This window comes from Mobula hypostoma, chromosome 20, assembly GCF_963921235.1.
Source record: "Mobula hypostoma chromosome 20, sMobHyp1.1, whole genome shotgun sequence".
NCBI lineage: Eukaryota > Metazoa > Chordata > Chondrichthyes > Myliobatiformes > Myliobatidae > Mobula > Mobula hypostoma.
This window is the reverse complement of record NC_086116.1, coordinates 47897908-47924587: the sequence shown is the minus strand read 5'-3', so window position 1 is coordinate 47924587 and position 26680 is coordinate 47897908. Positions and strand designations below refer to the sequence as shown.

General features: G+C 41.2%; 1 protein-coding gene across 12 annotated transcripts in view; it reads right to left on the bottom strand.

Moving 5' to 3' along the window:
* magi2a (membrane associated guanylate kinase, WW and PDZ domain containing 2a) overlaps nucleotides 1–26680 on the bottom strand; it is a 600063-nt gene that overhangs the window by 24679 nt on the left and 548704 nt on the right. For all 12 annotated transcript variants that reach the window (XR_010021125.1, XM_063072811.1, XM_063072812.1 and 9 more), the window contains 4 exons: nucleotides 19459–19647; nucleotides 19182–19335; nucleotides 10863–11061; nucleotides 6437–6580 (listed from right to left, as the gene is read on the bottom strand). Coding sequence is in view for 11 of the 12 variants with exons in the window: in XM_063072811.1 (XP_062928881.1) it covers nucleotides 6437–6580; nucleotides 10863–11061; nucleotides 19182–19335; nucleotides 19459–19647 (686 nt within the window). In the remaining variant the exon portion in view is untranslated. The remainder of the gene's footprint in view (nucleotides 1–6436; nucleotides 6581–10862; nucleotides 11062–19181; nucleotides 19336–19458; nucleotides 19648–26680) is intronic.

The window sequence follows — 26680 nt, the reverse complement described above, 5'->3', positions numbered from 1 at the left end:
CACCTTATATTCTGTCTGGGTAGCCTCCAACCTGATGGCATGAACTTTGACTTCTCTAACTTCCGCTAATGCCCCACCGCCCCCTTGTACCCCATCCGTTATTTATTTATATTCACACATTCTTTCTCTCTCTCTCCTTTTTCTCCCTCTGACTATACCCCTTGCCCATCCTCTGGGTTCCCCCCCCTTTGTCTTTCTCCCCGGACCTCCTGTCCCATGATCCTCTCATATCCCCTTTACCAATCACCTGTCCAGCTCTTGGCTCCATCAGGGATCATTACAGCTTTAACAATGTTCAATAGTGAAGTTGTGTGGTCGTGGACTTGTCAATGCTGAAGGCAGAAATAGGAACTTGGCCTTGGTTCATTTTGGGGTCAGATGCGACATCAAGAATGTGAAAATTCTAGTTCAGACAGATGTTGGTGACCAGGGTATGCAGTTTGTGACGGACACCAACGGCTCTGCTTTTCTTAAAACTTCAATCTGTGCCTGACAATGTAAAGGCAGAGGAGAAGCCGAGAGTGGAGGTAACGTAAAGGTGAGTGCTGTCACCAGGTTTGAATAATAGTTTTAAGCAAGCATTCTCTAATACAATTTTATTAACCTTTGCTACTTTACTGAAATAAAAAGAAATTCATCTTTTTGCACTTCAGATTACACACAATGAATCTGGTTTCATTTTCTGTGGCAGTGCGATGACATGCCACTTAATATTCAGACAAAAATAATTAGTACAAAGCAACCGGTACGGACTAGAAGGGCCGAGATGGCCTGTTTCTGTGCTGTAATTGTTATATGGTTATAAAATACAGCAGAGGGAACGTATCGGTAAGATTGAAAGAGTACAGAGAAAATGAATGAGGATATTGGCAGGACTTGAAGACCTGAGTTATATGGAAAGGATGAAAAGGTTACAACTTTATTTTCTGGAGGGTAGAAGAATGAGGGGGAGATTTGATGGAGTTATACATAATTTAGGGGAAAAGGTAAGGATGAATGGGAGGGGTATGGAGGGGAGGGGTATGAAGGGGTATGGGAGGGGTATGGAGGGGTATGAGAGGGGTATGGAGGGGTATGAAGGGGAGGGGTATCGAGGGGAGGGGTGTGAAGGGGAATGAAGGGTATGGAGGGGTATGAAGGGGAGGGGTATCGAGGGGTATGAAGGGGAGGGGTATGGAGGGGTATGAAGGGGAAGGGTATGGAGGAGAGGGGTATGGAGGGGAAGGGTATGAAGGGGAAGGGTATGAAGGGGAGGGGTGGGAAGGGTATGAAGGGGAGGGGTATGAAGGGGTATGAAGGGGAGGGGTATGGAGGGTATGAAGGGGAGTGGTATGGAGGGGTATGGAGGGGAGGGGCATGGAGGGGTATGAAGGGGAGGGGTATCGAGGGGAGGGGTGTGAAGGGGAATGAAGGGTATGGAGGGGTATGAAGGGGAGGGGTACGGAGGGGTATGAAGGGGAGGGGTATCGAGGGGTATGAAGGAGAGGGGTATGAAGGGGAAGGGTATGAAGGGGAAGGGTATGGAGGAGAGGGGTATGGAGGGGAAGGGTATGAAGGGGAGGGGTATGAAGGGGTATGAAGGGGAGGGGTATGGAGGGGTATGAAGGGGAGGGGTATGGAGGGGTATGAAGGGGAGGGGTATCGAGGGGTATGGAGGGGTATGAAGGGGAGGGGTATCAAGGGGTAGGGGAGGGGTATCGAGGGGTAGGGGAGGGGTATCGAGGGGTAGGGGAGGGGTATCGAGGAGTATGGGAGGGGTATGGAGGGGTATGAAGGGGAGGGGTATCGAGGGGTATGGGAGTGGTATGGAGGGGTATGGAGGAGAGGGGTATGGAGGAGAGGGGTATGAAGGGGAGGGGTATGAAGGGGAGGGGTATGAAGGGGAGGGGTATCGAGGGGTATGGAGGGGTATGAAGGGGAGGGGTATGGAGGCTACAGTCCAATTGCAGGTTGATGGGATTAGGCAGAATAACAGTTTGGCATGGGCTAGATGAGCCAAAGACACTATTTCACTTCTATGGTGCTCAATGATTGAGTCTAAATAACTCTTAAACATTGCTTTTATATGTGCTTGTACCACCTCCCTCAGCAGCACAATCCAGCCACACCACTCTGAGCGTATATAAAAAAAACTCCAGAGAAAACAATCCATGTTTGTCCAATTATTCACTGTACCTCAGAGTCTTCCACAGACCACCTTTGAGGAAATTCAATATAGCTATATTCTTGTACAACTTTGAATTTAAAAAATTACTAATGCAAAGAAACAAACCATAAAATTAGAGCTCATTTTAGATTAAATTAGGGATACTATTTATTATAACTATTGTCCTGAGAATTTAGCTATACAATAACTAAAAGACAGAAATTTGACTTTTTCATGTGGATTGACATAACAGTAATCCTTTTCAATTAGTTTTGTCTAAATATTGAGAAATTTTAGCTCACTACCATACAAATGATTCAGAGTATGTAATCTGCAATGCTTATCCCTGTGAATTAACATGAAAATCATATTAGAGGATTGGCTTTGAAAATAATATCACTCCAACTTTTTCCCCTCTAGTGATCCTGACTGAAGTATGATCATCAGGCCCCAGAGAGAAACTATTAGTTTTCAAAGGACACAATTAAAGTTATTAAGTGATGGTTTCAAGAGCTTACAATGGTGGATAGAATTCCGACTTTTTGCTGTAGTGCATTTACCTCGATATCAAGTTCTCTGAAACCTAGCCTCATAAATTGGCACTGGGGCATAATGGCATAAGGAAGAGCTATTTACAGTGGCATGCAAAAGTTTGGGCACCCCTGGTCAAAATTCCTGTTACTGTGAATAGCTAGGCGAGTAAAAGATAAACTGATTTCCAAAAGGCATAAAGTTAAAGATGACACATTCCTTTAATATTTTAAGCAAGATTACTTTTTTTATTTCCATCTTTTACAGTTTCAAAATGACAAAAAAGGAAAAGGGTCCGAAGCAACAGTTTGGACACCCTGCATGGTCAGTACTTAGTAACACCCCCTTTGGCAAGTATCACAGCTTGCAAATGCTTTCTGTAGCCAGCTAAGAGTTTTTCATTTCTTGTTTGGGGGATTTTCGCCCATTCTTCCTTACAAAAGGCTTCTAGTTCTGTGAGATTCTTGGGTCGTAGGTCGATCCACAGATTCTCGATGATGTTTAGGTCGGGGGACTGTGAGGGCCATGGCAAAACCTTCAGCTTGCGCCTCTTGAGGTAGTCCGTTGTGGATTTTGAGGTGAGTTTAGGATCATTACCCTGTTGTAGAAGCCATCCTGTTTTCATCTTCAGCTTTTTTACAGATGGTGTGATGTTTGCTTCCAGAATTTACTGGTATTTAATTGAATTCATTCTTCCCTCTACCAGTGAAATGTTCCCCATGCCACTGGGTGGCTGCAACACAAGCCCAAAGCATGATCGGTCCACCCCCGTGCTTAACAGTTGGAGAGGTGTTCTTTTCATGAAATTCTGCACCCTTTTTTCTCCAAACATACCTTTGCTCATTGCGGCCAAAAAGTTCTATTTTAACTTCATCAGTCCACAGGACTTGTTTCCAGAATGCATCAGGCTTGTTTAGATGTTCCTTTGCAAACTTCTGACACTGAATTTTGTGGTGAGGACGCAGGAAAGGTTTTCTTCTGATGACTCTTCCATGAAGGTCATATTTGTGCAGGTGTCGCTGTACAGCAGAACAGTGCACCACCACTCCAGAGTCTGCTAAATCTTCCTGAAGGTCTTTTGCAGTCGGGGTGGGGGGTGGGGTTTGATTTGCCTTTCTAGCAAACCTACAAGCAGTTCTCTCAGAAAGTTTTCTTGGTCTTCCAGACCTCCACTTGACCTCCACCGTTCCTGTTAATTGCCATTTCTTAATTACATCACGAACTGAGGAAACAGCTACCTGAAAACACTTTGCTATCTTCTTATAGCTTTCTCCTGCTTTGTGGGCATCATTTATTCTAATTTTCAGAGTGCTAGGCAGCTGCTTAGAGGAGCCCATGGCTGCTGATTGTTGGGACAAGGTTTAAGGAGTCAGGGTGTTTATAAAGCTTTGAAATTTGCATCACCCTGCTTTTCCTAACGATGACTGTGAACAAGCCATAGCCCTAACAAGCTAATTAAGATCTTAGATCTTGGTAAAAGTTATCTGAGAGCTGAAATCTCTTGGGGTGCCCAAACTTTTGCATGGTTCTCCTTTCCTTTTTTTCACTGTAAAATTGTACAAAACAAAAATAATACACTAATCTTGCTTAAAATGTTGAAAAGAATGTTTCATCTTTAACTTCAAGACTTTTGGAGATCAGTTCATCTTCTACTCACTTAACTATTCACAGTAACAGAAATTTTGACCAGGGGTGCCCAAACTTTTGCATGCCACTGTGTGTTCATATGAGCTTTTATCAGGTTTCAAATTTTGCACATGCTAAGTCCTGAATAAAACTTGACTTGAATATTATATCCTGACAAGTTATTTGTTTAGCAGAGTGGCTGGCACCTGATCAGAATCAATGAGTCACGAGATAGCAATGCAAGTTTGTCATTTTTAGCAATGTTCATAAGTTTCAACAAGAAGATATGTCCTGTCTAGTTTCACTCTTGTGCTGATTAAATGGTTGGAAGCCCAAATTATTACATTATGCCATAAAAACTCTTAATATTTGGGCTATCATTTTAATTTTGGACTAAGATGCATTTTGAGCACACGAATTCTGCTTAAAGTGGCATTTTGTAATATTTCCTGTTACAAATTTGCATAACCATGACATTATTTTATTTATAAAACAGACTATGTATTGCTACTGTGGTTCCCATCCAGTTCTACACAACTACACGCACCAAAGTACAGTATTAGTTATACAATTCCAATAAAAATCCCAATTGGATGGATGGCTGAAACTTTATTTGAAGTTTTTATAAACTAACCCTGATGGGTAAATTGATAAATGCAACAGGAGTAATATAAAACCATTGAAATCATTAAAACTTCCAGGATGGATACAGAATCTTAATTGTAGTAACAGAAATGGTTGTAATACTCCCCTCAGCATTCAGAAGGAAGTGAAGATATTGCATTACCTCTAAAGGACCTTTCATATACTGTCAGATTTGACAGCACACATACTGCTGCACCAATGGTAAATTGCTCAAATTATTAGCTCTTGCATTGCAATGTGAGAAACTCCCTGCTTTGTATTTACACCTTTCAGCCATATAACAGTCTTACTGGTATTGATACCCAAAAACGTCTTCTTGCAATGGCAATCTTTTGGTTGATTTTCTATTTTCTGCAACCTTAACATAGTGCAGCCAATATAGACTTATACAGTAATGGGGCAAAGAAGCAGGTCCTATGGTCCACTGAGTTCACACTGACCATAAGGTGGCCAATCATATTAATCCCATTTCTTTTGCACTTGGTTCATAGCCTTCTATGCATCGGCAATTCAAGGGCTTGTCTAGGCACATCTTAAAATGTCTGCATCCACCACCCTCACAGACAGCACATTTCAGATTACAACTGCACAATTCCAATTACAACTGCCCACTGGGTGACAAAGTTCTTCTTCAGATCCCCTTTAAATCTTTTGCTGATTGATGGCAGAGTACAAAGTTATGGCAGGATTCTGAGCAGTGTGGAGGAATTGAGGGCTCTTCGGGTCCCTAGTCCAAAGATCCCTCAAAGTTGTAGTGCAAGTTAATAGGGTGGTTAAGAAGGCCTATAGCGAGTGGGTCTTTATAAATTGGGTGGGATTAAGTTCAAGAGCCACAGGATAATGTTACAACTCTTTAAGACTCTGGTTAGACCACACTTGAAGTACTGCATTCAGTTCTGGTCACTTCATTATAGGAAGGATGTGGAGGGTTTAGACAGGGTGCACAGGAGATTCACCAGGTTGCTACCTGGATTAGAGAACCTGTCTTATGAGGAAAGGTTAAGCTAGCTATCACATTTCTCTTTGGAGTGAATGAGCATGTCAGGAGACTTGATAGAGGTGTATAAGATAAGAGACATAGACAGAGCGAACAGCCTTTGCCTTTTCCCCAGGACAACAATGACCAATACCAGAAGACGACTGTTTGAAGCTTAGGGGTAATGTCAGATGTATTTTTTTAAAACAGAGAATGGTGGATGCCTGGAATGCACTGCTGGGGGTGGGGGTAGAGGCTGATAAAATAGCGACATTTAGCAGACTCTTAGTTAGGCACATGGATGATAGAAAAATGGAGGGTTCTGGGCTGTGCAGGAGGGAGGAATTCTGCAGTAGGTTTTCATTGTGTGCTGAAGGTCCTGTACCGTGCTGTGCTGTTCTGTGTTCTAAACCTATGCCCTCTCGTTTTAGCTTTAATCACTCTGGTTTTAAATATTTTAATTTCTGTGTCTGACTGTGATACATTTAACCAGAAGTAAATTGTTGGCTTACTTTCATTCTCCCATTTCTGATAGCTGGTCCATCCTCTGCCAACCGCAATACATAGAGATCCATTTTATACTCTCGGCCGCCACGAATACTGAATCCAAATCCCTTGGCACCTTTCTCCAGATCAACCGTAAAGTAATCAAAATCCTACGTGAAAATGTAAAGAAGAACAAAATATACACCAACTACATCAAATGTTTAGAGGTTTTAGTATCCTAATATAGTAAATCTAATCAGCTTGGACAGAAACACTGAAAATTCCTGATATTTTGAAACGACAGCGGCTCAGGAATATTGCTTAGGTGAACTGTAGGACAAATTAATAGTAATGGCAGAATTTCATTGTGAAATCTTCTTAAATCAGTATTTCTTAAACGCTGGTGAACTTTTAACTTCAATTCATATGGTCAGTACCTAGCCATTCCTATGTACGTTAATATGAAGTAGTACTTCATGTGGGATTTAAGAACTGCATGGCATTATAAATAACTGTGTTTCTTTTCCAAGCAGAGAAATATCTAGTAGCCTGTCCTCGTTATGTGTTACATAATGACAATCCACTAGAACACATTCTGATTAAACAACCATAATTAAAATTAATATTTCCCTAATATAGTTTTGATTTAATAATATAACATTAAATCAAAATATTGACTTTTCTACTATATTGTAGAGCAGTTGGTTATAACGTGGCAGTTTATATAGAAAATGGAACAGCTCTTGAGATTCAGTATTCTAAAGGTTTGGTAATTTTCTTGGGAAGCAAGCAACTTCTGTTCAAAATTTTATCCCACATTATAGGGTAAATACTATATTAAATATTCACAGGGACTGCTTTTGTGGTCAGTGCAAACTGATTGCCAGCAATTATTGACATCTTCACTGTTTGTAATCCTCTGAGGGAAGATTTGTAGGAGGCTCTCTCCAGAGGATTCTCTATAGCAGCAATGCCACCAGGTGGACAATGTGAAGCAGCCCACAAAATGAGTAGATAATTTTATGATAATTCAGCTTGGTTACAATGGCGACTTGGTCAGATTCAAGTTAGATATACCTTAAACCTTTTCTTTTAGGCATCTAAAAGGAAAGGAACTGTTGAAGTTTCAGGTCAAAGTCCTGCATTAGGACCCCAGAGATGCTGTCAACCCATTGAGTTCCTCCAGCAGACTGCCTGTTGCTCCAAATTCCAACATCTTCAAGCCATTTTGTTCGGCCTATGTTTTGTCTTAATTTTCTAAGCTGTTATCCCTTTCTGCTAAAGGTTTGCCACTTGGAGGGAAAGTAAAGTATACCGATCCTCTGAGCTATTCTCACACACCAACACTTCACCAATGTTACAGGGTGTCCTATTAGCTCAGGAAATGATCTTCAATTTAAAAGCAAGTATAATTTTGTAAGCAGAGCGTTGTTTCCAATAAAATGAGCTGACTTTTTGTACAATTCCCCTAATTCTATTAATTCATTAGTTAATGATTGTTTTCAGAAATTATGGCATTAGGCTCCCTAGTGTCAGATCAAACATATTAAAGTGAAAACATAACAAGTTTAAATTACAAAAGCCACAGAATTGAAATTAAGGAAGGATTGTTGCAGGTAAAAAGGAATGGTAGAATCTGAAAGAAGTTAAATTGGAACAACTTTCTGATTGCAGATTTGTATAATAATTATTAAAAAAGGTACAGCTAAGTTAAATTAAAGGCATCCATTAGTCTTGCAAGACCATGGATCTGTGCCTGGAAAGTCTTCACTCTCTAGGGCGCAGGCCTGGGAAAGGTTATATGGAAGACTGACAGTTGCCCATGCTGCAAGTCTCCCCTCTCCACGACACCGATGTTGTCCAAGGGAAGGGCATTAGGACCCATACAGCTTGGCACCAGTGTCGTCGCAGAGCACTGTGTGATTAAGTGCCTTGCTCAAGGACACAACACGTTGCCTCAGCTGGGGCTCGAACTCATGACCTTCAGATCGCTAGTCGAATGCCTTAACCACTTGGCCACGTGCCCACACACAGTTAAGTTATTCTATCATTTTTGTTTCAAAACCTTATAAACGGACGGCACAGTCGTGTAGTGGTTAGCACAATGCCTTACAGTACCAGTGACCCGAGTTCATTTTCTGCTGCTGTCTGTTAAGAGTTTGTATGTTTTCCCCATGACTGCATGGGTTTCCTCCCACAGTCCAAATTAGTTTAATTGGTCATTGTAAATTGTCCCGTGATTAGGTTACGGTTAAATTGGGGTTTGCCAGGTGGCATTGCTCGAAGGGCTGCAAGGGCCTATTTTGCATTGTCTCTCAATAAAGAAATAAAAATATAAATAAACTTGCTGCCTTTTAGGTTTTATATTTAATTAAGCACACATTATGAACCTGTGTATTTGTTAGCCTTTAAGAAAACACAAGGGATATCATTTTAACTTCAGACGATAATGCAAAATAAATGCCAATACAATAACTACCTATCAAAAATTTGACCTGATTAAGTTTTCAAGTCAAATGAAACAAATATTGGCACTCAATAATATTTCAATGATTTTATGCTGTTGCCAGAATTTTGGGGGTAATAAAATCCTGCCTTCTAGCATTTGATTTTATAAACAAAATATTTACCTGCTCAACGCTTGCGGTGAACGTGGCAATTATTGCATTTTATTGCTACTGGTTTGTAAATGTTCATTTTCATTCTCTTGCCCTTTCCCCCTAATTGTCCATTGCAAAATCAAAGATTCCACATGATTTTTAAATAAATTTATCAATGCCCTGCATATTTAAGGCACTGTATATATAATTTTCAGAAATCAGAATTAGGTTTAATCTCACTGGCATATGTTGCGAAAATTTTCTGGGTATTCCACCACTATTAAAGTAGTGCTGTTCAGTTTATATTCTTCCCTCTAATATTCATTACTTAAAATTACTGATCATCTTATATATGACCGTGTCACCTTTCTTTGTTAAAGTCAAATATGATTTATAAGTGCAGTATTTTCCCTATAAATTGAGTTGATATTGCATACAAAAATACTTTTCTCAAATTCTATGAGCGTTTTAGCCAAAGTTGTGTAATGCCCTGGTTTATATTTTCCACTGTTATGCTGTAGGTATTTCATTTTGGCAGTTCTGTAAGAGCAGCTGTTGAAGATAAGGGATGATGTGGAATGTGTGCCATCCAATTAACAGGAGGTTTTCTTTGTGAGGGTCAATAAGGTTGGGCTTGGTCTTTTTTTGTTCAGCGGGAGATGAAGAGAGAAGACACTGGGGAGAACTGGTCGTAGTATACAATCCGGTGGGTGACCTGTTTGCATGGCGGGAGATGGAGAGACAAGACGCTGGGGAGAACCGGTTGTAGCCTACGATCCGGTGGGAGACCCGTTTGTTTGAGAGGAGATGAAGAGAGAAGACGCTGGGGAGAACTGGTCGTAGCATATGATCCAGTGGGAGACCCGTTTGTTTGAGAGGAGATGAAGAGAGAAGACGCTAGGGAGAACTGGTCGTAGCGTACGATCCAGTGGGAGACCCGTTTGTTTGAGAGGAGATGAAGAGAGAAGATGTTGGGGAGAACCGGTTGTAGTATACGATCCGGTGGGAGACCCGTTTGTTCGGTGGGAGATGAAGAGAGAAGATACTGGGGAGAACCGGTTGTAGCCTACGATCCGGTGGGAGACCCGTTTGTTTGAGAGGAGATGAAGGGAGAAGACGCTGGGGAGAACCGGTGGTAGCGTACGATCTGGTTGGAGACCCATTTGTTTGAGATGGATTGCGAGCAGCGTTCAGAAGGCGGTGTGGGTACTCATGCTGATGAGGGCCCAGCTCGTGGGTGACAGAGAAGTTCAAGATGAGCATGTTTGACTGTTTAATTAGAATGGGTCCTTTCCTTTTTGTTATTCTTTACTAACCCTTTAGATAAGTTAAGATTCATAAATATAATTCCTTTAATCATATGCAGTGTATTGTCTGTTATTATGTGGCACCAATTTCTAACCGGGAAGCAAGTGACACAGCAATCACACAAGCTGGGGGTTTGGGGTGGGAGAATGCCTCAATCACACTAGTTTGGCGGGGCTGGAAGCCGTCTTCCCTAGATTTATGCAGCAAAGGAAACCAGGGTGTTTCAGTTGCAATCCAAGGTTATTTCACAAAACTATAGCATTCTGTTGACACTCTCCTGTACTCATCTTCTGTCTGCATTGTCAAGTTTCTCTCAATATTGAATTATGCGCCTATCATCAAAATACGTAATCTAAAATAGCATTATATTAATGTTGTAAAGTCCTGAAGAGATATGGCATAGATATAGTTCTCCCGGATCATCAATCATCTATTATATTGTACTGTGGTTTCAACACACCAAAGGCATTCTGAAACATTATCAAGGTATTCACTCATGGAAAATTATTATGGTCAGTAAATTGGAACATTTGAACTCTCCCACCTGTGGTTGTCTGTATTCAGACATTGCATACTGTCGGTTGTCAGGAGGCTGCTGCCTGTAGTCTAATAAAGGTGGCTGCCTGTAATCGAGAGATGGTGGTTGCCGATAATCTGCTGCTGGAGGTTGCCTGTAATCTGAAAATGGTGGTTGCCTAATATCTGGTTTGACATCTTGTCTTGCTTTCACTTCTGACCTGTAACTAGATAAACATACTCAATGTTACAATTAACACAAACCATCTCAAGAAACATTTTGTTTCTTAAAAAAAAAGTTCAGATAATTAGATTAATATTTTTTAGCCTGACAGATTAAACCTAGTGAACTGCAGAGCATGAGTAATGCAGGCCTATATTGCATCTGGAATTCCAAGACAGTTAATCTGCGCTACAGTACAACTCCTAGAAATATATAGTAAAAGGAATAACATTTAAAATTGTAAGTTTAATGTAGAATCTTTTCTTATCAAATTTCTTTATGAAACTACCACATGCAAAGGTTAGAATGAGCCTTGATTTTACTCAGCTCATAACTTCTGGTGTTCCTATTCTCATCAACACGATAGACTCTCTGTAGATGCTGGAAATCTTGAGCATCAGGCTCAAAATGCTGGAAGAACTTAGCAAGTTAGACAGCAGTTTAGGCTCAGCCTCTTCATCATACTGAGTTCCTCCAGCATTCTGTGAGCTCATTTTTTTAAAACTTTGTTCCTGACACTTGAATATTCTGCACACAATTCCACTAGATGGCAGCAGCAGCCCGCAGCAAAAACAACATCAGCCACTACAAAGGTCATTCACTTTTTAGTCATTTCAAGCGTTGCGATTTTCAGCGATTGATTAAGATTGAGTAAGTCTTCGTGACTGCCATTTGTAATAATATCACAAATGGCTTTATACTGTGGTTGTTTACCTTTCCAAATGGATATCAAAGATCGAGCGGCAATCTTTAAAGAAGTACAGGGTGTTGCCTGTGTAACATTGCAAACTCCACTAATGTGGTTTAAGTGATTACATATCTCATGCCTGTTGTAACCTCCACCAATCGGATTAACTCTTGTGTTTCTCTACATAAAAATTTTGGAATGAAATGTGATTAATATACCGGTAGAAAATTATCTTGGCTTAGCAGATCATTATCTGTATCCGTTTGGGTGGATTAAGAATAATAAATGGCAGTAAACATAGATGGGAGTTACCTACCGTAGGCCAGTAAAAAGTAGTTGTAATGTTGGGCATGTCAGGCGAGATGTAATCCACAGAGACCAGGTAAGTCAAATATTCAGTTAATGACATTATGTTGGTGAAGAACCATAAAAAGGATAGGGCATTTTATAATGAGTACTATACAGTGAGGAAATGTTAATGGTTTTGTTCTAAATTAACCTTTAGAAAGGAGTGATCATTAAAGATAATAAGATTTTTGAGTTTTAAAATTATGTAAGCCAATTACAAACAAGAGTCTTAAATTCAAATCCTCCTCTTTAACTCTTAAATCCCCCTATTTGTGACATTTACCAGAAGAGTTGTGTATGAAGGGCCCAAAGCAATGTTGAGGATCCGTAACACCCATCTCACAAGCTCTTTAACACACTGCTGTTAGGAAGGAATACAGAAGCATCAGAATTAGAAATGCCAGACTGGGTAATAGCTCCTTCCCTCAGGTTGTGAAATTAATGAATGCCCTGCCACAACTGAGGTCTCGTCACTAGGATGGCAATCTGTTTACTGTACTGTTTACCTGTGCTGCAAGCTACATGCACTTTGAATTATATTTTATTAATTTATTTATGGTAATATTTTGCTTTAAGTACTGTGTGTAACATTATGTTTTGTGGGTGCACTATGGTCTGAAGGAACTTTGTTTTATTTGGTTGTATATACGTACAATCAGATGATAACAAATACTTGAAATCAGAATGCAATAACAAAAGTCTGGGGGGCAAGTTAGCTGCGGTTAACTGGAAAACTACTATATTAGAAGATATTTCAGTGGACAGATAATGACTAGTATTTAAAAGTGTAAAATTAAGAAAAAAATTCTTTATTCATCATTTCTAAAAATTACAGAGAGTAGGGGTTCCAGAGCAGATCCTCATGGAACACCACTGGGCACTAACCTCCAGGCAGAATATGCTCCAACTACTACTACTCTCTGCCTTCTGTGTGCAAGCCAGTTATGAATCCATGAGCCAAGTTGCCCTGGATCCCATGCTTCCTAACCTTCTGAGTGAGCCTACTGTAGGAAACCTTGCCTTACTAAAATTCGTATTCACCACATGCCTGTGTATTACCTTGGGAAAGGTTTCACTGCTAATGTAATGGTCTTTTTGCAGAAGCAGTGTTTGGGTTATGGTCAGAGATAACGGGCGCTTTGGAATGTGAGCTGTCTAATGACTTGAGTGTGTTTTCGTGCTATGTGCCTGACCTGGGTCTTTTGTTCAGTGGGAGATGAAGAGAGAAGATGCCAGGGAGGAGAGGTCGTAGGAGTGCACTTGGAGTGGGGCTGGGAGTCGACGAAGCCAAGGGAAATTGATGGAGGATTGGCAAAGGGGAAACCGTGAGCTCCAACTTGTGCACAGTAGACTGTTTCATTAAAATGGGCCCCTTGCTTATTTTTGCTTTTCCCTTACTAACTCTTTAGTCAAATTAAGAATTATAAAGCTAAATCATTTAATTGTATATGATGTACAGTCTGTTATTTCGCGTTACTGATTTGTAACGGCAATGAATCATGCAGCATCCACACAAACGGGGTTTCGGGTGAGCTTACACCTCAATCTCACACGTTTGACGGGGCCAGAGATAGTCTTCCCTAGACTTACGCAGCCGATAGAACCTGCTTCGTCAATTACTCAAATATTTCAATCAGGCTTGAGGCACAACCTGCCCTTCACAAAGCCATGCAGACTACCTCTAATCAGATTATGCTTCTCTAAATGCTTGTAATTCCTGTCTCTAAGTACCCTCTCCAATAGTTTGCCTACCACTGATACAAGACTCACTGGTCTATAATTCCCAGAGCTTTCCCTATTACCTTTCTTGAACAAAACAGTAACATTTGCTACCATCTAATCTTCTGATATTACTCCAGTGGCCACTGAGGACACAAAGATCATCTTCAGAAGTGCGGGAATCTCATCCCTTGCTTCCTGTAGTAACCTGGGGTATATCCGTCTAATCTCAGGGACTTACTTATCCTAAGTTCGAACACATCCTCTTTCTTAATGTTGACATGTTCCAGCATTTTGGCCTTTTCTTTGCTCTGCTCACATCTATCAAGGTGCCTTTCACCAGTGAATACTGAAGCAAATTATTCATTAGTACTTTCCCTACCTCTGACTCCAGGCACATCTTTCCTCTTTTATCTCTACCTGGTCCTACCTTCACTCCAGGTACCCTTCTGTTCTTCCCCTACATGTAGAATGCTTTGATGTTTTCCTTAATTCCACTCAGTTTCTCATGACTCCTTCTAGTGTTCCCAAGTCCATTCTCAACCTCCTAACTCTCAGGAGCTTTGTCTGATCCTTGCTTCATAAACCTTAATTTTACTTCCTTTTCTCTCTTGACCCATGACAACAACCCTGTTATTTTTTACCCTTCTCAAAAACTGCCTCCCGATGTACTCAGTGTCTGCCACTTGGGGGGGGGGGGTGATCTATAGAATACTCCCAGTAGAGTGATTCCTTTTCTATTTCTGACTTCCACCCACACTAACTCAGTAGATGATTATCCTGATTAGAAATGCCACTCCTCCACCTCTTTTACATCCCTCCCTGTCCCTTTTGAAACATCTAAATCTTGGAACATCCAACAGCAATTCATAAAGCATAAAAAAGAATTGCACAATAAAAGCCCTTTGGCCAAGATGTTGTGCCGACCCTTTAACCTATTCCAAGATCATCCAACCCTTCCTTTCCACATAGCCCTCCATTTCACTTTCATTCATGTGCCCATCTTAAAGACTCTTAAATGTCCCTAATGTATCTGCCTCTACCACCACCCTGGCAGAGCATTCTTTGCACCTACCACATTGTGTAAAAAAAATAAGTCACCCTTGACACCCTCCCTAACCTTTCTTCCAAACACCTTAAAGTTATGCCCCTCATATTAGCCATTTCTGCCTTGGGAAATAGTGTCTGAGTGTCCACTCTATCTATGCCTCTTTATCATCTTGTACACCTCTACCAAATCAACTCTCATCCTTCTTGACTCCAAAGAGAAGAGCCTTAGTTTGCTCAATTTTTCCTCATAAGACATGTTCACTAATCCAGGCAGCATTCTGATAAATCTTCTCTGCACCCTCTTTAAAGCTTCCATATACTTCCTATCAAAACTGAATATAATACTCCAAACAACAGGAATTCTGCAGATGCTGGAAATTCAAGCGACACACATCAAAGTTGCTGGTGAACGCAGCAGGCCAGGCAGCATCTGTAGGAAGAGGTGCAGTCGACGTTTCAGGCTGAGACCCTTTGTCAGGACTAACTGAAGGAAGAGTGAGTAAGGGATTTGAAAGTTGGAGGGGGAGGGGGAGATCCAAAATGATAGGAGAAGACAGGAGGGGGAGGGATAGAGCCGAGAGCTGGACAGGTGATTGGCAAAGGGGATATGAGAGGATCATGGGATAGGAGGTCCGAGAAGAAAGACGGGGGGGGGGGACCCAGAGGATGGGCAAGAGGTATATTCAGAGGGACAGACGGAGAAAAAGGAGAGTGAGAGAAAGAATGTGTGCATAAAAATGAGTAACAGATGGGGTACGAGGGGGAGGTGGGGCCTTAGCGGAAGTTAGAGAAGTCGATGTTCATGCCATCAGGTTGGAGGCTACCCAGACGGAATATAAGGTGTTGTTCCTCCAACCTGAGTGTGGCTTCATCTTTACAGTAGAGGAGGCCGTGGATAGACATGGCAGAATGGGAATGGGATGTGGAATTAAAATGTATGGTCACTGGGAGATCCTGCTTTCTCTGGCGGACAGAGCGTAGATGTTCAGCAAAGTGGTCTCCCAGTCTGCATCGGGTCTCGCCAATATATAAAAGGCCACATCGGGAGCACCGGACGCAGTATATCACCCCAGTCGACTCACAGGTGAAGTGTTGCCTCACCTGGAAGGACTATTTGGGGCCCTGAATGGTGGTAAGGGAGGAAGTGTAAGGGCATGTGTAGCACTTGTTCCGCTTACACGGATAAGTGCCAGGAGGGAGATCAGTGGGGAGGGATGGGGGGGATGAATGGACAAGGGAGTTGCGTAGGGAGCGATCCCTGTGGAATGCAGGGGGGGGAGGAAAAGATGTACTAAGTGGGGGGATCCCGTTGGAGGTGGCGGAAGTTACAGAGAATAATATGTTGGACCCGGAGGCTGGTGGGGTGGTAGGTGAGGACCAGGGGAACCCTATTCCTAGTGGGGTGGCGGGAGGATGGAGTGTGGCCTAACCAGAGATTCACGGAGCTGCAACATTACCTCATGATTCTTGAACTCAATCCCCCGAGTAACATAGGCCAACACACCATATGCCTTCTTAACTACCCTATCAACTTGCACTGAAGCTTTGAAAGATCATTGGACATGAAACCAAGATCCTCTTGTTCCTCCACACTGCCAAGAATCCTGTATTTAACCCTATACTCTGCCTTAAAGTTCGAGCTTCTAAAGTGTATCACTTCACACTTTACTGGATTGCACTCTATCCGCCACTTCTCAGCCCAGCTCTGCATCCTATTAATATCCTATTGTTATCTACCACAACCTTCTATACTGTCCACAACACCATCAAGCTTCCTGTCATCCGCAAACTTATGAACCCACCCTTTCACTTCTTCTTCCAAGTCATTTATAAAAATCATTTCTGCCCTTGTGACAGCCTAGTCTCTGTAATGGCCATAATGCTGTAGTTCCATGTACCGATCTGCATGCTCTTAGTTCATCACCCTTGTTCCTGATACTTCTCACATTAGGAACAAAGTATGAACATTTCAACCTATCCGACTGACTGCATTTATGTCCTACCTACTACTTAACTTTCCTCAGCACAAAATAATCTGCAGATGCTGGGGTCAAAGCAACACTCACAACATGCTGGAGGAACTCAGCAGGTCAGGCAGCATCAGTGGAAAAGATCGGTCGACATTTCCACTGATGCTGCCCGACTTGCTGAGTTCCTCCAGCGTGTTGCGACTTAATTTTCCTCACAGGCTCTCTACATATTGCATCTACTTTTACACCAACTGCTCCATCCTCTGGCCTGTCAGACTGGTTCCCATTCCCTTGCCAACCTTGTTTAAATCCTTCCCAAAAGCTCTAACAAAACTGCCCACAAGGATATTGGTCCTTCTTGTGTTCAGTTGTAACCAAATCACAAACAAGAGAAAATCCGTAGATGCTGGAAATCCGAGCAACACAAACCGAAGGGTTTTGGGCCGAATCATCGACTGTATTTTTTTTCCATTGATGCTGCCTGGCCTGCTAAGTCCTCCAGCATTTTGTGTGTGTTGCTCAGTTGTAACCTGTCCCTCTTGAACAGGTCATACCTTCCCCAGAAGTGATCTCAATGATCCACAAATCTGAAACTCTGCCCACTGCACCAATTCTTCAGGCACACATTCATCTGCCATATCATCCTTATTCTTACTCTCACTGCTGTGTGCAGTGGCAGCAATCCAGAGATTACTAATGTTAAGGTCCTCAACAAAAGAACTTAATGTCAGGACATGCTACTTGAGAAGATGGTGAGATTGAAAGTTGATAAATCCCAAGGACTAGATGATATATATCCCAGAATTTTGAAAGATGGCCACAGAGAGATGCTCTGGTTGTCTTCCAAATTTTATGGATTCTGGAATAGTTTCTGCATATTGGAGGTTTGCACACATGATGGTATAACTCAGGAATAAGAAAGAAAACATGAGACTACTGCCCTATTAGCCTGATATCCAAATCATGGAACTTGCTGGGACGTATATATTTGGGGGGGGGGGCGGGGAGAGGGGGAGGGAGGGGAATCAAGTGAATGTAATGTCTTACATTTTCATACACTTTCTAGAAAGTTCCACCCAGTTGTTTGGTCAAGTTTGACACATGCTGAATGTGGGTAATATTGTAGCATGGATTGAGAACTGGTTAACTGGCAAATAGTAAAACAAGGGAATGAACTAATCTTCTCAGGTTGGCTTCTCTAACTAGTGGAGGACTCAGGTATCTGTGTTTGGGGCCACAGCAACTCAATATAGCATTAATGTTTTGGCTAACGGAACCATTATTTCCAATTTTACTGATGGCGTAACACAACATGAGATGTGAGATCTTGCAATGCAGGGTGGGGGGGGTGGCAGATATGAAGAGGCTTCAAGAGGAGATAGGCACTTTGAGTGACTATGCAGGAACATGGCAGATGGGACATAATGTGGGGGGCAGAAATGAGGTCATCCACTTTTGTATACAGTTGCTGAAAGCTGACATGCACGTGCATCAAGCAAGCAGACAAATTGTATGTTGGCCTCTATTACGAATGGATTCAAGTACAGTCGTCAAGATGTATTACTGAAATTGAATATGATCTTGGTGAGACTGCACTCGAAGTACTAAATTCAGTTGCTTCCTCATCTAAAAAACACTTCTACCGAAGTGCATGATCCTACACTTCCCCACATTGTATTCCATCTGCCACTTTTGTCCATTCTCTCAATCTGTTCAAGTTCTTCTGCAGACTCCTTACTTCCTCAATGCTACCTGCACCTCCACCTATCTTTGTATCATCTGCAAACTTAGCCAAAAATCCATCAATTCTGGCAACAAGATCAATATGGCAGGGAAAACTTGGACCAGATGGCCTACTCCTGCTCTTAATCCTTTCTTTCCAATAGCAAGATGTTCATTAATTTAGAGTGATGCAACAGCAGTCTGTTAAATATAATTCACTTTTCATTGCTGAGATAGTGTCCAGAGGGCAAGATAAGACAGCTAAATATATTGCTCCATTTACAGTTTAGTCCTTAGTTTTTTGTTCTTCAATCACCTATAAAAAATTTGATCTCTTTTTGAAAAGGTCATTTGTAAGCAAGGAAGTTGAATATTAAAAAGATGGAAGCTCATTCTGTACTGTAAGAGTTAAATAATGGAAGTTTAAGACTCCTTTCTATTATTCTTACAAACTACAGCAAAACTTTAAAAATGTACATGCGTATTAATAAAAAACATCTTGTTGTTGCCATTAATATTTCAATTTGACAACATGTTGCCTTGAAATATTCCTAGCTGTCACCAGCAGAATGAAAAGAAGATCTCTCTGACATATAACCACTCATTAAAGAGGGACGGTTTCCATACCTGCCATTATGTCCTTGTGACTGAAGAGGAGGAGGAGGTGGTTGTGCTCCAGGGCTCTGCTGTGCTGTCGGGCTCTGCTGTGCCATCGGACTGTGTTGCTGTGCCATGGGACTGTGTTTTTCTGAACCTGGCGCAGAAGCAGGACTACTTGTGTCTACAATGGATGCAAACAATCAAAAGAAACCTTTCAGATTGCTGCACGTGATAGGTATTTCTGATTTTGGCACACTTCACTTCTCAAAATTTCCTTTATAAAATTGCTTTGGCAAGACAGTACCTTCTTGAGGGACAATGCGTAGTGTGACACTAAGACCTGCATCTTTGATTAGTTTCACAATTTCTGCATGAGGCATACTAATGATGGATTGTCCATTCACTGCCAGGATGCGGTCGCCCACTTTGAGCTTTGCACAGCGATCTGCAGGACTACCTTCAATGATACGTCCAATTTTGTGAGGCACTGCCACTATTTAGAATATTTATTAAAGCAGGGAGAAAACGAGAGAGAATAATAGACAAAGATTAGTGCAATGCCGAAAACATACTTCATATATAAACATACAAAACTAGAGAGTAGGAATATTGAATCTATGTTCAAAAAATACTGCCACTGTCTTTCATACAGTCATACCTAGGACAATGCAATAGTAACAACTTTTTTTTTACTATCATTGTTAAATCGACCCATTTTTGTCAGAATGTCAGAAGGACATTCACAGGGCATTCTCATAAGAAACATCACAATGAGCTACACGAGGAGATGCTTGAACAAATGAATGAAAGTTTTGCCAAAGTGTTATGTTTTAAGGAGCACCCTAAAGATAGAAAGAGAGGTGTGGACAAGAAGGTTTAGGAAGGGAATGCCTAAGCTTAGGGTCTAGGTAGCTGAAGCCAAGGTCATCAAAAGGGTAAAAGTAGTTTGATTTGTTATTAAATGCTTATGGACATTTTTGACACTCAAAATCACCAACCTGTTTAAAATCAAAGTAATGTTAACAAAATAAAAATTAAGAAATACAAGTCAAAGGACTAAAACACATCCACACATACCCACTGAATAACATTTAGACCAGTACAATTATATACATAAAACTCTGCCTAGATTTCAGTAATTCCAAACATTGGAGGCTCCAGACCATTCCCTTATCATCGTGCTTGCCAACAAGGAAATATGTTAACTGCTTTAAAATAGCTGACACACAAACACAAGTCATGTAGGCTATGTAAATTAAATAAGAAATAACCAAATAATACTTATTTAGGGCACATAAGAAATGAGGTGTAGGGACACCTAAAAAAGAAATCTAACAAAGCCATTGTGCAATGTAGTTCTATGATGTATAATTCAACAGCATGCAGTACAGTACATATTAAATTTTTGTATCTTAAAGAAGTAATTAGGGTTAATCGTAGGTACTATTTTATTTCATAAAAGGACAATTAATTTTAGCAAAAGGGGAATAAGAAACTAAATCACAATTAACCACTTTATTCCTTATCCCAAGGAATAATTCACCAGCCAGTCTCCCTGGTCCTGACCTTCATTCTGCTGTTTGGGGTCAGTTGATTGAGATTGTATTTATTCTCTCCTTATAATCTAATTTATCTAGTGTGTTTTTTTTTCATTTCCCACGATAATTCATTTTCCATTTCCTGGAGCCGATGCTAACAGATTCCTTCAAGCCCTGCTCTCACACTCTCTTACTTCTCATTGCCTTTCAATTACTGCTCACACATTGCTCCCCTACCTTCGTCTGCTCATAACAATGTCCACTTCCATTTACACGCCTTGAAACCCATTTATCCATTAACCTTTCATTTCTACTTCTCCCTTTCATTAATACTCGCTGCCATTGATTCAAGCTCAATGATGAGTGCAGTGGTCTCCTTCTGATGGCAAAGATTTTGACTTCTGTTTATGTTCTGCAGTCCACAAGCTCAACAAACCTCCTCTGGCTTTCAGAAACTCCTCCATTTAAGCATCTTCCTGCAAGATTGCCATGCCCTTTAAATATGTATGTTTATAGAAATCTTTTATGTCCTCTTCTAATCCCAAAGACTCACATTTAGAATGAGCTGCACCATCAAAAATGAGTTACCCTGCATATCAGCTATTCCCTCTTCCCCCCAGGCATAAATTCTTGCTTCATGGCCCTCTACCTCATGGAACCAATAATCTATGATCAACAGGGTGCATATGGTCCAACCCCAGAGCAATGATCCTTCTAACTTTTTTTACAGCTGTGTGGATTAACCATTGCTCTGAGCAGTAAATTTTTTGCATGGCCTGAAAACTGCACGGCAATTTAATAAAACATTATATAACAGAAAATCCCAGCTGCGTGGCAACAAAGGTTATGTGCACAGGAACATTTCAGTTTTGCACAGCCACACACCTGTGATGCTTAGAGGGAACACTGCCTCAGAAGCTATTGATGAGACCAAGGAGGATTCTATTCCAACCTTGAAAAAAATCACTGGTATACATCCTGGGAAGGGGAAATTTTATTCTCCTGGGTGACTGCAGTGCCTGGGTAAGAAAAAATATAACCTTCTGGAAAGATGTATTTGGCAAGGCTTCAGGGAAGCTAACTGCAATGGGATCTTGCTCCTGACAAGGGCTCGGAGTGCTGTTGTCTAGAACTTAATTAGAGGAACCTGAAAAGGATTCTTCCCAGGTAAAACCAAGGCTTTGGCCACGAATAGTATCCATGCTCAGGTTCCAGGTCTCGGCAGTAAGGAATCCCAAACATCCACAAACTGGAATAGAAACATAGAAAATAGGTGCAGGAGTAGGCCATTCGGCCCTTCGAGCCTGCACCGCCATTTATTATGATCATGGCTGATCATCCAACTCAGAACCCCGCCCCAGCCTTCCCTCCATACCCCCTGACCCCTGTAGCCACAAGGGCCATATCTAACTCCCTCTTAAACATAGCCAATGAACTGGTCTCAACAGTTTGCTGTGGCAGAGAATTCCACAGATTCACCACTCTCTGTGTGAAGAAGTTTTTCCTAATCTCGGTCCTAAAAGGCTTCCCCTCTATCCTCAAACTGTGACCCTTCGTTCTGGACTTCCCCAACATCGGGAACAATCTTCCTGCATCTAGCCTGTCCAATCCCTTTAGGATCTTATACGTTTCAATCAGATCCCCCCTCAATCTTCTAAATTCCAATGAGTACAAGCCCAGTTCATCCAGTCTTTCTTCATATGAAAGTCCTGCCATCCCAGGAATCAATCTGGTGAACCTTCTTTGTACTCCCTCTATGGCAAAGATGTCTTTCCTCAGATTAGGGGACCAAAACTGCACACAATACTCCAGGTGTGGTCTCACCAAGGCCTTGTACAACTGCAGTAGTACCTCCCTGCTCCTGTACTCGAATCCTCTCGCTATAAATGCCAGCATACCATTCGCCTTTTTCACCGCCTGCTGTACCTGCATGCCCACTTTCAATGACTGGTGTATAATGACACCCAGGTCTCGTTGCACCTCCCCTTTTCCTAATCGGCCACCATTCAGATAATAATCTGTTTTCCTATTTTTGCCACCAAAGTGGATAACTTCACATTTATCCACATTAAATTGCATCTGCCATGAGTTTGCCCACTCACCCAACCTATCCAAGTCACCCTGCATCCTCTTAGCATCCTCCTCACTGCTAACACTGCCACCCGGCTTCGTGTCATCCGCAAACTTGGAGATGCTGCATTTAATTCCCTCATCCAAGTCATTAATATATATTGTAAACAACTGGGGTCCCAGCACTGAGCCTTGCGGTACCCCACTAGTCACCGCCTGCCATTCTGAAAAGGTCCCGTTTATTCCCACTCTTTGCTTCCTGTCTGCTAACCAATTCTCCACCCACACCAATACCTTACCCCCAATACCGTGTGCTTTAAGTTTGCACACTAATCTCCTGTGTGGGACCTTGTCAAAAGCCTTTTGAAAATCCAAATATACCACATCCACTGGTTCTCCCCTATCCACTCTACTAGTTACATCCTCAAAAAATTCTATGAGATTCGTCAGACATGATTTTCCTTTCACAAATCCATGCTGACTTTGTCCGATCATTTCACCGCTTTCCAAATGTGCTGTTAGCACATCCTTGATAACTGACTCCAGCAGTTTCCCCACCACCGACGTTAGGCTAACCGGCCTATAATTCCCCGGTTTCTCTCTCCCTCCTTTTTTAAAAAGTGGGGTTACATTAGCCACCCTCCAATCCTCAGGAACTAGTCCAGAATCTAACGAGTTTTGAAAAATTATCACTAATGCATCCACTATTTCTTGGGCTACTTCCTTAAGCACTCTGGGATGCAGACCATCTGGCCCTGGGGATTTATCTGCCTTCAATCCCTTCAATTTACCTAACACCACTTCCCTACTAACATGTATTTCACTCAGTTCCTCCATCTCATTGGACCCTCTGTCCCTTACTATTTCTGGAAGATTATTTATGTCCTCCTTAGTGAATGGGGGGATTTTCCAAAGAACCTTTGAAATACTACAATTATGACATTTTAAAGGAAGTATACAAATCTAAATATGATAACTGAAGAAGAGTCTCCTGCTGGCTGTTACAGGGAAGTGCTTACTAGGGTCCTTTTCAACTGCCTGGCAAAGAGTTCTTCTCTGACAGATACTTAATTTGTTCCAGTGGAGGCAGAATATACAGGAATATCATAACACAACAACCCCAAAATGAAATAAGGGAGAAGCATTTGACCCTTTTAAATCCTTCATTCAGTTTATCCTTCTCAAAAGTGGCTGTCTGTAGAAATTTTGCACCACTTAATGTTTATTTCATTATAACATGCAAACCGTAGTGGGCCCTCTACAGAGCTAAACTTAATACACATTGGTGCCAAAGCTGCATTATTGCTCCAACAGATATTTCAATCTTTCTCATTGATTTGTTGCAACTTGTCTTTAACAAGCTTCTATTGGAATTGAGCTGATCTACAGGATTAATGGAAAACTGTTCAACCTGCATCACCCTCTGAGAGTATGGTCCTTGATTCCAGACTCTATTCAAGGGAACAGCTGTTGTTGAGCTTGGAATGCCCCCAATGACTAATCTTTCACTTAGGTAACTTGTTAGCTAGAAGCAGATTTCATAAACTCTTGTGCCTCAGAACTGTCATTAGCAGTTTATATTTGTGCTGGAGGAACATGAAGCTATACTTTGAAACCTATAACTCAAGGACTGAAAGTCATTAAAATGACTTGTTAGATTGTTGTGGGCAGATTAATAGTCATTATTTTTGTACAAGGAAGAGCCAATAAATCACAGCACAGTAAAGACTATGCATATTGAACAACACTTAATAGTTTCAATGGAATTTCAATGAAAATAAAATAAGAGCACAGTTCTACACAGAAATTTTATACAATTATTATTGACATACAGTAGGACTTCCGGTAGCGCTCATGGAGTGAAGTCGCGTTCTTGACTTGCTCCATTACCTCTGAGTTTTTTTTCTCTATGGTCAGCTATACTTTAATTAACCATTAAGGCATCAATTCTTACAATACTTTGAATTAAACTGAATTCTCCGACAATTGGATGATACTTAGATCTGCTATGTCTAAGAACGGGAAAAACGGCAAGGATGGTAAACCTCCGGTTAAACCGAAAGCTACGGATTTCCCCCCGACTGAATCACCGGTGACTTTGAAAGCGATATCGGAGTTAATTCAGAGGGAAATTTCAACCTCTGTTAGGGAGATGATTCGTACGGAAATTGCAGGCTCTGTTAAAGACCTGATTCATACGGAAATCTCAACTAATTTCCAGAAAATTGCCGATTCAATTGATAAGATGCAAACATTTATTGCGGAACATCAGTCGGCTATATCTGATCTTCAAAAATTCGCGCAACAAAGTGAGCTTAAGATGGGGAAAATCGAAGAAACAATTAATGTAATGAAGAAGAAACTTGACTTTTTGACTTTTAAAAACTCTGACTTGGAATCTAGAATGCGACGGCAGAATTTACGAATGATCGGGGTGAGGGAAGCTGTGGAATCCAACAACCCCATGAAATATTTTTCTCAACTTTTAAAAGATGCATTCCCTACTGTATTTCCTGACCAACCACCGCTTCTGGATCGTGTTCACAGAATCCCATCATACTCGTCTAGGTCAGATAGACCTAGGCATGTTATTTTACGTTTTCATTATTTTCAAGACAAGGAGAGACTGTTTCGATTCGCTCGATCTAAAGGTTTCATTGATTTTTCGGATCTTAAGTTCCGATTCGTGGAAGATTTCAGTAAACCAATCTGGGACCAACGTGTTCGTTACAGATCCGTGATGTCGGAATTCTATAAGATGGACTTAAGACCAGCGCTGCTGTACCCTGCACGTCTAAGGATTCGCATGTCAGATGGAGCCCTTCGTTTTTTTGATTGTCCATCGGATGCCCAGAGTTATCTGGATCAACTTTCATCTTCAACATCTTAATTGCCTTTTTTTTAATTATCTCCGTTGATCGGAGGCTGTGAATTGGTTGGTTTTAACTTTTTCGTGCCCTATCTGGGCAGAAAAGTTTACTTTTGATTTCTTAATATGGTTGCTAAACTTTCTTTTTAACTGCGTCATTTCTTTCTTTTCCCAGGGGATTCTGGGTGGTTACTTCCCTTTTGTCATCTTACGTATTTCCTGTGTGGCCTTAAATTTTGTAGTTTTTTAAAAATTTTATTCTGTTTTGCTTTTTATAACCACTTTATGTCAATAATCTTATTTTTTCTTGTTGCTGTGTCTATTCATGGGTTTGAGGTTTATTGTGGTTTTTTTTTAATATATATTTTCCGGCTTTTGTTCTGTTCTGTGTGTATTTTAATTGAGCTACCTTTTTTTTTACTTTTTTACTGTTTTACAATTAGCTGATCCTTTTCATATTTATACCTTTTTTTTTTAGGGAGCGTATACCGGAAGTCATGGGGGTAGTTTTAGTGCTTGCTTCTTTCTGGCGGGTCTGCTTTAGATTTTGCCTTGAGGTCTTGGGGTGGGGGGTGGTGGGAGGGGCTTCACGTTTTAGTTTGTTTCTCTTTGGGCTATATACATTATTGAAGTACTGGTTGCGTCCTTTTTCCCGGTATCTTTTGTATGTTCTGTTTCCTCTCCGGGTTTGTGGGTCGCGCCTATCGTCAATCCTCCTTGTTGTGGGTTGACTTTAGGATTTATGGAGTCTATTATTAATTTTGTCTCCTGGAATACTAATGGTCTTAATCATCCTATTAAAAGGAAAAAAGTTTTTAAAGTGTTCCGGAGACTTAAAGCACAAATTTTATTTTTACAAGAGACCCATGTACGGAGGGGGGACAGACTACGTTTTTTCAAATTCTGGAAGGGACAACAATTTCATTCGAACTCCAATGCTAAGATTCGAGGCGTCTCTATTTTTATAGATTCCTCAGTTACTTTTATACAACAGGATATTATCTCTGATCCGAATGGTAGATTTTTATTGGTTAGTGGTTTACTATTTA